Source organism: Nelumbo lutea, chromosome 5 (assembly GCF_056320005.1).
Source record: "Nelumbo lutea isolate HS-2025 chromosome 5, American lotus-T2T, whole genome shotgun sequence".
Taxonomy (NCBI): domain Eukaryota; kingdom Viridiplantae; phylum Streptophyta; class Magnoliopsida; order Proteales; family Nelumbonaceae; genus Nelumbo; species Nelumbo lutea.
This window is the reverse complement of record NC_142688.1, coordinates 45,234,826-45,250,023: the sequence shown is the minus strand read 5'-3', so window position 1 is coordinate 45,250,023 and position 15,198 is coordinate 45,234,826. Positions and strand designations below refer to the sequence as shown.

The 15,198-nt window shown below is 36.5% G+C and overlaps 1 protein-coding gene across 1 annotated transcript in view; it reads right to left on the bottom strand.

The window, feature by feature from the left end:
• Positions 1 to 794: 794 nt before the first annotated feature.
• LOC148852110 (Leucine-rich repeat protein kinase family protein) overlaps positions 795 to 15,198 on the bottom strand; it is a 53,951-nt gene continuing 39,547 nt past the window's right edge. Inside the window, exons 8-12 of the mRNA XM_088945626.1 lie at positions 6,808 to 6,884; positions 6,576 to 6,719; positions 5,383 to 5,724; positions 4,082 to 4,476; positions 795 to 1,340 (exon numbers count right to left, since the gene is read on the bottom strand). Coding sequence (XP_088801752.1) covers positions 1,029 to 1,340; positions 4,082 to 4,476; positions 5,383 to 5,724; positions 6,576 to 6,719; positions 6,808 to 6,884 — 1,270 coding nt within the window. The 3' untranslated portion in view covers positions 795 to 1,028. The remainder of the gene's footprint in view (positions 1,341 to 4,081; positions 4,477 to 5,382; positions 5,725 to 6,575; positions 6,720 to 6,807; positions 6,885 to 15,198) is intronic.

Sequence of the window (15,198 nt, the reverse complement as noted above, 5' to 3'; positions counted from 1 at the left end):
TTTGGAATTTTTGTTCTAATTTTACAAATAGAAAACAAGGAAAACTGAACCAAATACACCCTAAGTTCAATATAATTGGTTTAATATCAGATGGGATTGGAATAGATCCATATTGGTTCAGTTCAATTATATATGAATGAAATAGATACCACTTGTAGCTAGCGCTAGGTACCAACTGTATGAATAGCAATTAACAGTTAGAGTTGAAACAATTGAGAAGACATAACAGTGTTCAAATGAATTAGTAGTCAATAGGCATAAGCTGTGCTATGGAAATAATTGCCTTGTCAAGACCTTGCAAATCTTGAATTTGTAGCTACTAGCTACTACTGATTGTAAAACTTAGAACCCTCCTTTGATAATGCGAGAATGACGATGTAATTAAAACTTTCTTGGTCTACTTATCAAAAAATCACTCACCCGGTCACCCCCAAAGCAAACAGGTACAAATTGCATGCAAAGTTGCACACTAAGACTAATAAAATGCAAAGAAACTGCAATTTCCTCATTCATCTGCAGTTCTGCTGTAGATTTTTTTTTTTTTTTGATAGATTGCAGTTCTACTGTAGTTCATGCTTTAGAAATAGCTAAAAATAGAATAATCAATTGGTTTGCATGGAGAAATGGACGTCATGAAACCTGACACAAAGCAGTCAATGGCACATTTTCTGCATGGATGTACCTGTGCAAGGAATACACAATATATATCACAATGAAAACAATTTCCTGCATGGTTCTACCTTCCAAATTCTGAATTCAAATGAACATCAGGATCAGGAGTACTATAACCACTATAACAGGAGAATTCATGTCTCTAGTGAACCCATGTTGGAGTGAAATAGGTATCAATCTGTATGTATGTGACTGAACAGGAAGTACATGACATACTACTATTGTATTTTATCCTAGTGTTTTTTTCCTACTTTTTCTTTACATAATGGAACATGTATAATTTCCCAATTCCAAATAAAAATAGTAAGTGAATGTTCTTTTTCTAATGTCAAGGTTTACATTTAATGAAGCTTTTATTATCGTGCTTCAGACAATTGTATAGCCTCTTGGTCATGTGTTGAATCCTCAGCCCAGGAAAGGTGGCAGGACATAACTGAGAACTCTTGATTACGAATTACCTCAAGCTTCTCCCACTCTGCCCACCTCTCAGCCAGCCCTACTCCTTGCAGCATCCTTACCACTTCTGCCATCTTTGGGCGATCCTCTGGAGAGCTTTGAGTACACAATAATGCAACCTGGACAATGATTTCAACTTCTTTGGGATTATAAACTTTTAAATGGCTATCCACAATGCCATGGAGTCTTTTCTCCCTCAGCAACTTTTTGATCTGTTGCATGAACACAAACAATTGTCAGAAATAAATAAGAAAGCAGTTGCAAAGACAGTCTACAACATCACTTTCTTTGGATATTATTTTCATGCCATTCAGCAGCATTTTATTTGTGATAAAAAAGGCCATTATGCAATATTGCTCCCAGCAATATGGGGTCTTGGGATGGGTGAACTGGATGCAGACCTAACCTAAGCATTTTTAGCAGCTTAGTTGTAGTAATAGGGTTATGTACCATTGAGATTTAAGGATGAATGGGAAGCAATTACATTTACATTTGCAATCAACAAGAAATTGCGATTAAAATGAGAGTATGATTTGCAACAGTAAGTAAACCTCTCTCTCTCCCTAAATTCATTCTTGGGGGGGTGGGGGAGCGGTGTACAAGATAAAGTTTTACACTTCTCATGGGTTAACCACAAATGGACAAACTCAAAGAGAGGATACCTATCCAAAGGTGAGAAGCTAACACTCATACAAAGTGCTCTATCAAACTTACCAATTTATTACTTTTATCTGTTCACTGCCTCAATCTCTATTATCAATCAATTGGAAAAATTGAGCAATTTTATGGAGGATGGTACAAATAATGCAAAGAAACTTCACGTAGTATTGGTATTTACCCCCTAAAGATCAGCAAAGACTTGTTGGGAAAGTGGCTGTGGATATACAGCCTTGAAAAAGAAATGCTATGGAGGAAGCTGATTAGAGCTAACTATGGTGGAACTGATCTGGACAGGCATTCACAACCACCCCCAACATGCTTAAGGCTCTTAACAACTGGAAGGGGGTCATGAAAATTCAATGAAGATTTCTCTAAATCTATCAAATTCAAGCCCAACAAAAGAGATGGGGTTCTATTTTGGAAGGACACCTGGTACAATGTTTGACCTTTCAGTCAATCTTGTCTCAGGGCAGGAAGATGCTTTGGTTAAGGATTGCTTCTAAACCTCAACTGGCTTATATGGACACCTAACCTGTAGAGGTTCAGTACAGGGAGGTTCAAGAATTGCTCTTCTGGAAGCAATCAACAAGATCCATCCTTGAATTAGCCTGCATTTGATAAATAGGACAGTACTCATTTTACTATCATTTGTTAATAGCATATTTTTACTTTTTTCTTATTCCTCACTAAGATCTGTTTAATGTATGTTTAAGAAATCCACAATTGTCTGATAGTTAGGTAGAAAGATGGCAATGCACAACCCATTTTTGGGTAGTTAGGAACATGTTTCAAGGAAACCATATTCACAAGATGAAATGAGTTAGATATTTATGCCCTCCTACTCAATTTTGTTTACAGGTTTATGCACAAATTGATGCATATATTGGATTTTCATTTATTTTTGTTGGTAATCACTATTTCCTATTGTAAGAAAAGTTAAATCAACACTTATCCATGTAATATCAACTTATGAAATTATTTCCATGTTTTGTAAATGTATAGAGAAGTTCAGAGAAACCTAAAGTACCTGCACATATTTAGAGTGTTCAAAACTCAATAAATATAAAGAAGGTAAACCACATGGATCTGAACACTGAGTTATAAAAAATAAGATTCCTTTCTTTTTAGTTTCATAGGTGCAATAGCACACTTTGACATATTGTCCCTTTTTTTATCTCTTGAAGTGTTCTTTTTGTTTTTTCCTCTGAATCTTTTGGGATATTAACTGATCAGAAAATTTATTAAGCAACAACAACCGCTCCAATATTATCACATCAGGGCTAGTACATCATCCTTACCCTCCACCCTCCCCCCTCCCCCCCCCCCCAACCCAAATGAATTGTTATTTCAGTAAGTAAATTGGTGCCATCAATTGGAAGCCACAAGACACTTTACAAGAGAGTTAATTCAACTCTTTTGTAATTCACTAATGTATTCCAGGTTTTATGATGCCAGATACAAGTCTTTGAATAAAAGTAAGATGCAGAGGTGAATGAAAGTATTACAATATGGGAAATATCATATTGGACATACAACTGAATGATAATTACTTAAATTCTTGCAATTTTAAACCTTTTAACCAAACATAGTCAAATACCAAGTTATACAACAAATTCATACTGTAGTTATTACCAACTCCATTTTGATAGAATGAGATTAATATTGTTCAAGCATGGAGTCTCCTAGTATCACTCTACTACACCTCCATAGGTCCACAATGTTTTATTTTTATTTTTATTGTTTTTAATAAGTATAGGTCCACAATGTATTATTATGAGCCATCACACTATATTCAATTATAAACATCCATGTAACTAGGATATTAGATATTTCCTCTTCTCAGCAAAAAGAAAGAAAATGATAATGGAAATGTACTTGTGGGAATAGAAGTGGTACTTTTCTTTTGGAGCTAAATTACGTACATTTTTTGTCAATAATTAATTTGTACTGTCTACTGCAAGTAAAGCATGCAACCACGATAATGAGATGAATTACATCTATCATGTGAAAACTGAATGAAATCATGCCCAGGATCCAAAACCAGCACATATGCACATAGAACATAAAGAAAGGAAAAATGCAAAAGAAAGAACAGGAAAAGGAAGGGAAGAAGAATAAAAAGGCTACAGTATTTCATGTCACAAAGCATGTATAAGGAGATCCATTGGACCATTCAGAAAGGGATTCAGGTCAGAAAAGGAGTTAAACAACATTTTCATCAGGAAAACTGGAATTTTTAGATTAAAATTGATATATTTCATTCAACTGGAAAGAAGAAAACTAATACTCTTACATGATCAAGCAGCAAAACATCTTCTTCCTCTTCAAGCCGTGAAAAATCTACTGCACGTTGGCCAGTCACAAGTTCAAGAAGTGTAATACCATAGCCAAACACGTCTGTTTTTTCTGATGATCTTCCTGTGGAAAGATATTCTGGTGCAATGTGGCCCATAGTCCCACGCACCTGGGTTGTAACATGAGTCAATTTTGTGTCAACCAGTCTAGCTAGTCCAAAATCACAAATAACTGCTTCAAACTCGTCATTTAGAAGGATATTAGCAGCTTTCACATCACGGTGTATAATCTTAGGATTGCAGTGCTCATGCAGATACTCCAAGCCATGAGCTGCACCAAAAGCCACACATTTTCTTGTTGACCAGTCCAGGCCCTTCTCCCCGGGTTTTAAATCTGTTGCAAAGGTAAAATAAATGATAATATTTTCTTTATAGATAACAAACATATAGACATCACAATCCTAGACAAGTTGTTGGAGATATGGATTGAATGATAAGCCATTCAAGAGGAAGTTTATTTCGGTGATTCCCCAATCGAAAATATGTTTCTTCATTGGGCACATCACACATAACAAGAAATGATAATATTTTCTTTATAGATAACAAACATATAGACATCACAATCTTAAACAAGTTGTTGGAGATGTGGATTGAATCATAAGCCATTCAAGAGAAAGTTTATTTCGGTGATTCCCCAATAGAAAATATGTTTCTTTCATTGGGCACATCACACATAACATAGATGGCGTGTTTCATTTTGTATCAGATAATAATTTAGAAACTAACTCTAGATCCCCTACCATACATGTATCTCTAGAATTGGTTCTGGGCAATACTTTGGGATCACCAGAAGAGTGACTTACAGAAACTTTGGGCTTTCTACAATGATATAAAAGTGTTGTGGGACCTAACAGTGTGGGTCTCGGCCCATTTATGTTATGACTTACTATTTCTTGTTTGGATATACTTCTGTTATTAAGTGTTAATAGGCCTGGACTTCCTTATTTCAAGTTATTCCATCTGTTACTAATGAGAGGTAAAGTTGTAATCTTATGTTTTTAATGTTGCCCTAATATAAATATCAGTTTGAAGGGACTAAAACATAATCTTATGTTCCTTATACTTCATGGACTAAAACATAATCTAACACCAAAATTTTAATCCTTGAGTATAAAATATAAAGAATAGAGATAAAAATATACAATTTTATGTTGACAGATTAAGATGGAAAGCTAGCCCAGTTTGTGAATACATAATATTGTAAAAAAGATAGCACAGAAGTGAAATTATAAAGAAATACCTCGTAAACGATATGCAACACTAAGATTTTGCATGAATGGATAAACAAGAATTCTCTCTGATGAGGTTGTACAAAACCCGATCAAGTGAAGAAGATTTCGGTGAACTGCGACACTTATCAGTTCTACTTCCCTCTGGAATGCAGCCTCTCCACCAGGGTTATGATAATCAGTTAGACGCTTCACAGCAATCTTTGAACTGTCAGAGAGAACCCCTCTGTAAACTTTTCCAAAGCCCCCTTGTCCAATGACATTACTTTCATTGAAATTGTCAGTTGCAAGTTGAAGCTCACGCCATGAAAATCTTCTCAATTGTCCAAAGAAAATCTTGCACTCATCTTCACCTAGAGTGACATAGATGTTAAGAGTTTTAGCTCACAAAGAGTAGTCCCAGGATATGCTATTAAAAAAGGAATAACCCTGTTTGTCATTCCAGATTTCAGAAATCATTCGTGAACAACAGATGCATGAAACGAGATGAAGTTAAATATGAAACAAAGTGACCTTGTAGAAGGTCCAAGTAAGACAACAATTGTTAATCATGACCTTGATTTAACCATGAAACAGGTAAGCTGAACTCTAAAAAATAACACTCAAGATTAGGAAAAAGAAAAAAGGAGTGGATGAGAGTATATTTTCCCAGACTTTTTGTAGAGGTGTTGCTCATGAGTTAGCACTATGGGATCTCCATTAGAGATGATTTTAGAAAGAAAACAGATCAGCTGTTTGGCTTACAAGTTACAATGTTACATAAGGACCAAAGTTGGCAGCTAGTCAATTTCTATGTATGATGGACCTGAGGATTGCTAAGGCTACAATATATCCTGATAACTAGAACATGTCTAAGTTTTTCCATGTGATATGATGGTTGCAAATGAAGCTCTATTCTTCTAGAGAATATGCAGCTTGCAAAGATCAAAGGATGGATATCACCAGTTGAAGAATCAATGCTTACTCAATCTTTCTTAACCCCATAGAAAGATGAAAAATCAATTCTTCCTTATGCTTTAGTTATTTTTTATTCCAACATAGAATCAACATGGCAAGAACCAATGTCAATGAATTTTTTGGTATGGATTCTTATACCTAGGATGCAGCATGAAAGTAATAGGATTAATGTCATGGTGTCATTGAAAATTTCAGATTCTTAAAACACAAAAAAAAAAAAGCAGAAAGATCAGAAAATGAAAATTACCAGAAACATCAACAAAGAGATCATTTTTAATTCCATGAACTTGACGGTATTGATACACAAATACTGCCCCAATGGATAGAAGAAGAAAGGCACCACAACCTGCAGCACTGACCAGAACTCCAAGGCTAGGCTTTCTGTCTGAATCTGTCAAAGTATCAAGAATGTAGGTAACTTTTTAACATAAAAAGGGATTGGAAGAAATTGAGATGTACAGGGATGAGAAAAATTAGACCTCGATTAGATAAGCTTGAACCTGAAAAGCAAGGGCGTGATAAGCTAGAGCCACATTCAAGATGAGTTCCTGTAAAACTGATGGACTAACCTTGCCAGTAAAGAGCCATTGAATTATAAAATAATATTCTAGATAAATACCCCTATCACATGTTTACCCATTATGTCTCTAATTTGAAGCAAATTAGACATTTCGGTAAAACTTTGGTTGTGACATAGATGTGCACAAGAATATCTTTATTTTTAGACAGTTAAGGAAAATATTTATACATAAGAATCTATTTAACAGTGAGATTCCATCTGCATGGATTTAGCAAGTTATGACACTTTCTAGTATATTGAAGTGCACTCTGTTCTCCTATTTCTCTTTTCTGGACAATTACTTTAATTTTAAATGTAAGATCTATTATTCTCTTGAACTATATCTTTCTCTTAAGATAAATTACATATAACAAATGAAACAAAAGCTCGTTTTATTCCCCACCTGAATCTTCTAGATCTTTCTTAAGAAAAGGATTACCTAACATTTCTAAGGTTTCATGCTTGGGCTTCTCGTCGTGTTGCATCAGCTAATCCATTGATAATCAACCTTATAACCTCACAAGAGCCCAATACTTGAAGTAAACCAATGCAGGTTAATGGGCACAACCCTCACTGCAACAGCATCACTTCCCAACCTGAGATCCATGCCCCAAGTGTTAGGATTCAGGCAGAGTCCAAGGCCATGAATTGCTCACTTATTGAGCTTTCTTTTTCTCTCATCAACATTTTATAATCTTTCTTTTTGTTCCTTTTGGGGTTCCTCCCTAGTACCATTTTGGTTTTTACTTTGTATTCAAGTTTGTTCTTACTGTTAAAGTTTGAGCTATATCAGTTGAATAATCAGTATGACTAAATTAAAGCAGTATTAAGGTGAGAAAGGTTAATGAGAAGAAAAAGACGAGAAAGAGATTAGGAGGAAAACTATGAGATAGGGATTTATGTCCTATTACTTCTTTTTTACAACAAGAGAAAATAGCAGAGGCTGTCAACTCAGTTCAAATCAGAGAAGAACTAGGAAATGAAAGGGTGTGTTCTCTTGAGTCAAGGTTATGGAAAGGACAGTTGTGCCCTTCTCTTACAAGAAAGAATAAAACAAAAAAATAGTGTACATAAGTTACAACATAAAAGAGTAGTCCCAAGGGCCAAAAAAGGAAAAAAGATGTAAGAGACATAAATCAGTCTCTACACCCCCCCTCAAACTGATGCCAAGGTACGAGCATCGGTTTGTCAACTAGAAACTGGTGGCGAGCATAGGTCATAACCTTGGTGAATAAGTCAGTAAGTAAGTTGTAGGGCAGAAGACAAGTGTGGCAGAGATATATGTCCAACAGAAAACTGATCTCTAATGAAGTGGCAGTCAACCTCTATATGTTTGGTTCGCTCATGGAAGAACGGGTTGGATTAAATCTTGATAGCACTCACATTAATTGGAGATGATAAGGGGATGCCAAGGTCATCAAGGAGGGCTCTTAGCCATATAATCTCACTGCAGACGAATGACAAAGCCCCATACTCAGCCTCTGTAGAGGACTTGGAAACAGTTGGTTGCTTTTTACACTTCTAGGATATGAGAGAGTCACCAAGAAAAACACACCAACCAGTAATGGAACATCTAGTATCACGCCTCGGACCCCCAATTTTCTTTAATAATAAAAAGCATGCTAAAAGCTTCCCAAAATACCAAAATTTGAAAAAAAAAAAACTAAAAACAATAGAGTTTTGGCCGTTTCTAAGTGCCGATACAATACAGCCGAAACTCATATCATATCGACACTTCGAGCCTTGCCTGCCCAATCAGCATCTGCATAAACGGATAAGCTAAGTGAAGGAGATGCATGAAAGAAAATGCCATGTGAAAGTGTTCCCCGAATGTATCTGATAATACAATAGACTACAGTCATGTACGGTTGTCGAGGAGAAGAGAAACCGACTGACTACTTAGACAACATAAGAGATATCTGGATGTTTCATGGAGAGGTAGATCAAGAGGTGTGTCAACCTATTTGTCATCACTCAGGTTTGTAGATTTCACAAGATCCATCGCATACTTGTGTTGATTAACAAAATACCCACAGGAAGAGTGAGTAACTTCTAGCCCCAAGAAATAAGTGAGATGACCAAGGTCCTTCATCTTGAAAGACTGATTGAGAAGTTGTTTCAAAGAAGAAATACTTTGATTGTCATCACCAGTAATAAGAATGTCATCCACATACAGAAGTAATAATGTAATTCGTTGGGGACGTCTCATTATGAACAATGAATAATCTGAAGAGCTCTGTGCTTGACAATGTATGCCCTTAGCTCCAATCAGATTGATGTACAAATACATTTATTATAAATGAATAAAGGTACATCATTGCTTCATGTTAATATTGGTATGTTTCTATGTATTTACCTCTTAAACTGGACATTTATGAGACTCATGTTAGTTTAGAATGTTCTCAATTGTTGGATAGACTTAGGGAATTTATCCTACCAAGGCTGACACTGATGTGTTGCCAAAAAAGTTGGGACAGCTTGTCTCAACTGCTAGGTTTAGACCCAAAGCACATACAATTGTGTTTGGATGAAACACTGAACCCGAACCATTTTCCAATTATGCCTTGGACCTTGGAGATTGATGGAAAAATTTGGAAAGTTACACAACCCCTAGACTTGATTATGGTATTTCACTAGGTGTTGGATTGGGTTGTCTTTGATATGTCAATCAATGAGACCATCAAGGGTCAAAACTTAGGTATGTTAGGGCAATCTGGGAATTCACTTGAATGGGTGATCATACTGATAGGATGGGCCCATTTTTTGGTCAAAGTGAATGATAGGGCTTACACTCTCTCTGATGGAAACCTACACTGCCAGCAGTGTATTTCAACTATGTTTGAGATTTGGTTTTACAAAATATATTTATATGATATATATTAATTTTTTATGAAAAATGATTGCAAAAGGTTTTAATTCCCGAGATCCATCCGAGTAGAGTGTGTGAACTACACCTTGCAACCAGGGGAAATGTCCTTTGTCGGGTAGTGTTTGATCATTATGGGCCGAGAGGATAAGTGTAAGAGACCATTAAGGGTTGATTACCTTGTGGGATTTATCTTACTTAAGTCCGTTATCCTTGGGTCTTCATAGGATGGATGAATTCAATGATCATTTAAGTGTAAATGTTGGGCCCATATTGAGCCCATAGTGATGTGCTTAGGGGTTCACTGCGTTTAGTAGGGAATTTGGCTAAGCCTTTTCATAGAGGCTGGGCTGAACCCATGTGGACTTATGTAAGGTCATTGTGGGGTCACATGCCATACAAATTAGGTCTAAGTGGGCCAAGCAACACTTTGGAATCGTGAGCCTTATAGCTAATGGCCCATAATAGGATTTATTAAGTTGGCACATGAAAACTTGCTATGGGGAAATCATGGTTTGGATCTGTGTATAGAGCACCTAATCTTCTAAGAAGATAAGGTATATCTCTAATTAGAGTCCAGATCTAATTTAAATTTGGATTATCTCCTAATTAGATTAGGAGATAGCTCCATAAGAGATTATAAAAGAGAAGGGGGCGGACTAGTCCAAGACAACTTCATATTTTTGTAGTTTCTAGTTCTCTCTACACCCTTTTGTCTCCCAATTTTTTCCCAGTTCGACATCAGCTATCAAGGACTGATAGAGATTAGTTTTCTTTTGATTTTTTTCAAGAAAAATTCAGAGGAATTTCAAGCTCACCTTCCCCAATTCAATCCAAGCAGATGGGTTGCAGTTTTACTGAAAACTGTATTGCTAAATCAACTTCACCTATACACTACACCATCTTCAGTGGAGGCTAGTTTTAGGACTGATTTAGGCATGAACTTCCACCTTGGGATCTGCGTTTGAAGTACCCATATCAGGTACACATCTCCCTCTATGTTTGATTTAAAATCTGGTCCGGTTCAATGCAAGACCAATCCTAAAAAATACAGTTTTTCAAAACATAGGGAATTTGATTCCTAGAAGGATTAGGACATTTTTTAAATTTCGCCCAACCATTTAGCATGGTTCGGCCATCCATATGATGGATCCTAACCCTTCCAACACTTTGGGTGAATCCTACATCTGTGACCATTGAACGAAATTTCTCAAACCAAGCCCTAGGGTCTTGTTTAAGATCATACAATGACTTCTTAAGTCGATACACCAAGGGAGAACCATCATAGTATCCTAGTGGAGGCTTCACATAAATAGTTTCCTTGAGGTCCTCGTGTAAAAAAGCATTTTTGACATCCATCTGATGAATCTCCCAGTGTTTAATTGCAAATATAGCCATTAACAGACGAACAGTGATCATCTTAGCTATAGGGGCAAATGTCTCATCATAATCTATCCCATACTCCTACTTATACCCTTGTGCCACCAAATATGCCTTGTATCTATCAAGGCTCCCATCAGAACTAAGTTTCATCGAATATACCCACTTGCTTCCTATTAGAGAGGCATTTGGAGGGATAGGAACCATGTCCCAAGTATCATTATCAATAAGAGCTTGGAGCTCAATATTCATGGCTTCTTTCCAATGCAGGACTTTCATAGCCTTCCAGTGTGATGTGGGAATATCTGTGATAGACAAAATAACAAAGAAGGAGCTATGGTTTGAAGGAAAACCATAGCGGTCAAGAGGGCGAGAAACTCGAGATGAACGATGTAAAGGGGGATTAGAGGATGGTTGAGGATCATGGATAGGTGCAGGTGTACTTACAAGATCAAGAGAAGAAGAAGAACTCATGGCTAGTGATGATGGATCAACTTCTAGTGATAAAGGGGGCAGAGCGATAGGAGTTGGAGCAGCTAGCCTCTTCCTAGAATAGACATGGAGCAATTCTGGAGTAGGAGGTGAATCAAAAGAACCTACAGAGTCAAAAGAATACAACACCAAATGAAAGTAGCAAACAACTTAACAATGTGGGCAAAAAAGGAAATGTTTTCAAGAAAGTTGACATTGTGGAACACATGAACTCGACGAGACATAGGATCATAGTAAAGGAAACCCTTATGATCAGGGCTGTACCCCACAAAAGCACATATTGCTGAGTGAGAAGCAAGCTTTGTGCACTCATGTGGTGGAAGGTGAACAAAACACACACAATCAAAGACATGAAGAACAAAAAAATCAGGTGAACGATGAAATAAGCTTCAAAAAGGAGAGGTATTATGCAAGATAGATGAAGGAAGAATGATAATAAGGTACATAACAGTGTTAGCCACCTCCACCCAAAATGAAGTAGGAGCATGGGACTCATGAAGAAGGGTACAAACTATGCTCAAGATATTTTTGTCCTTGCACTTTGCCACTCCATTTTGTTGTGGAGTGCTAGAACAAGATCTCTAGGATTGAATTCCATTGTCTCTCAAAAAGTTTTGAAAGTCTTCATCAAGGTATTCACCCCCCGAGTCTAAATGGAGAACCCCAATGTTCGCATCAAAATGGTTTTTTTATCTTTGCTAAGAATGATCTAAAGGAAGAAAAAACTTTAGATTTGTTCATCGAAAAATATATCCAAGTAAAGCGAGTACAGTTATCGATAAATGTGACAAAATATTTATATCCCAACCTGGAAACAACTAGAGACGACCAAACATCACTATGTACAAGTTTAAGAGGAACAAAAGCATGTTCAACAACAGAAGGAAAAGGTGAAAACATGGATCTTACTCAAGCAACAAGAAATGCAAGTCTTATCAACATTATTAAAAGAAGTAATTTTAAAAGACAAAAATCCATCACGAAATAAAGACTCAAGTTTATTTGCATAGGGGTGACCAAGTCGCCTATGCCACAAGTTCCATACATTATTGCTACAAATAACTTCAAAACTAGGGGTAGTAGTAAGCAAACAGGATGTAGAGGAAGGCCCCGGTGTCTTTTCAATTTCCAAGGCAAAGAGCCGACCCAATCTACGCCCCTTCCCTTTCACTGTCCCAATGCGTTGCTCCTATATCAAACAACCATCATGGGAAAAGGACTGACCAATGTGTGCCCCTGTCATATGGTTAGAGGCCCCAGAATCAATGATCCATAAGTGACTAGGAGAGGAACAATAATAGGATGACTCACCAGAAAGACCGATGGCTAAAAATGCATAGGAAATAGCTGAGGATACTAGTTGCCACATTCTTTCTTCTGTAAGAGCTCCAAAATTTTCCTCCATTCCTACTGAAGTTGTACTCCCTATATTTTCACCTTCATTTGTTGTCTGGAAAGCCTTATGTTGACTCTTCTTAGAACTTGAACCATTTCCCTTTGCTAGTCGGGTAGGACACTCAAGAATAATATACCCATGTTGCTTGCAATAGGTACAAAATTTTTTTCTTCCGACAGTGTGAGATAACATGTTCATATTCCTTGCATTCATAACACTATACTCGGGACAAGTCCTTCTTGGGCTTAGATTTGTTTATTAGAAAGGTTATTTCTAGAATCAAATTTTGACCTCAAGGTCAATTGAGTAATGAGTCTAGTTTCTTCCATAAGAAGTTCCCCCAAAACTATGTCAAGTGTGGGAGGAGTGCCCCTACTGAGAATGTTGGACCTTACAGTCTCATATTCAGGTCCCTAATGGATTAGAAAATGCATAATCTTCCTCCTATCAAAATGTTCCTTCAGGTTTTTGATGCAGCAAGCAGAAGTGGTTTCACCCAATGTGAACTAATTCATATTCTATCCACAAATTCACAAACCCAGCACAGTACTCTTGTATTTTCTTCTCACCCTGACTATAAGAAAAAATCTGTCTCAATCTAATATTGACAAGAGATGTTGGACTGTTGGTATACCTTCCCAACGTAGTTGAACATCTCAATAACAGTCCGATAACTTCTCATTGGAATAGCAATCTCAGTTTCAACAAAGCCAAGAAGCCAAGACACTACATTGGCATTGTCGATCTTCCATTGTTTCAGCCCCTTGGAATCAGATTCATCGGTTGTTTTGTGGAATCATCCACGAATCTCCATAGGCCATTTCCCTCAACATAGAACTGGAAATGGAATTTCCAGAAGGCATAGTTTGTCCCATTGAACTTTAGTGGTAGAATATCCCTTTTCTCCATGACCATTTCAGCAATGATAACAAAAACTTAAGAAAGTAGAGTAGCCGAAGGTCCAAAAGAAATAAAAACTTGATGGGATATGTGTGTCCAATCACACATCACAAGGAGGAAACAAAACCCAATAAAAAACAGCCACCCAAAATTTTCGAACTGATAACAGTCCAAAAGAGGTAAGTTTCCTGGACTGTCAAACAAGAAGGGCAAAACACCCTTCAAATGTAATCTGAACCAGAACTAAATTATAGATCTATATAAATCTGACCTAGGCGACTTCAGATCTTAAGTTTCACAGTGTTAGAAGTAGCCGATTGAGAGATAGAGAGGAAACCCTATTGCTGATGGCGATCTTCCAGAGAAAGAACAACAAAATTGTGCTGATCAGTACAGCAACCTAAGAGATCCAAAGTTGAAGTAGATGGGTCGATCTCACAGACCAAAACAGATTTCAATCAAGAGCAGGTTGGAAAAAAAAAAAAAAAACTTAATCTGATACCATGTCAATTCAGTTCAAATCAAAGAAAAAGAACTAGGAAATGAAAGGGTGTGTTCTCTTGAGTCACACACCTAGAAAGGATTATCTTATATATGAAAGTGTACAAGGTTATGGAAAGGACAGTTGTGCCCTTCTCTTACAAGAAAGAATAAAACAAAGAAATAGTTACATATGTTGCAACGTAAAAAAGTGGTCCCAAGGGCCAAAAAAGGAAAGAAGATATAAGAGACATAAATCAGTCTCTACAGTGATTATGAATTTGATGATCAAAAGAAAAATGCCAAAAAGAGTGAAATGAAAAGAAAACAAAAGTAGGAGAAAAAAAAAAAAGAGGATAGAGTTGTGTATGGGGGTATTATTTTAATCTGATTATACACCCATTTGATTGGTATTTATATATGAGAGACTTAAAATTACAACCCTGATTTTAACTAGAAACTCCCCTTGCTAGATTAATTAAATAGAAAAACAAAACATCCTTGGATATATGGCCAGCTCTCAACACAGAGAAATTCATTTATACTAATGTCTGTTATACATCTCAGCCTACAATAATCCCATAGAGTAATATAGATCAGACACCTATTTCTCAACAATCACCATATAAATTGCCAATTTATGAGGAGAAAAATATATTAAATTGTAGTATTTTATTGCCTACCAGGACACAACATGCTTAGAAAAATAAAGAAAGGAAGTAAAGGCAAATTTACAGAACGAAAAAGCCTTGAGAGATTATGGTTCCATAAAACAAAAAAATTAAAGAAAGTCTCAG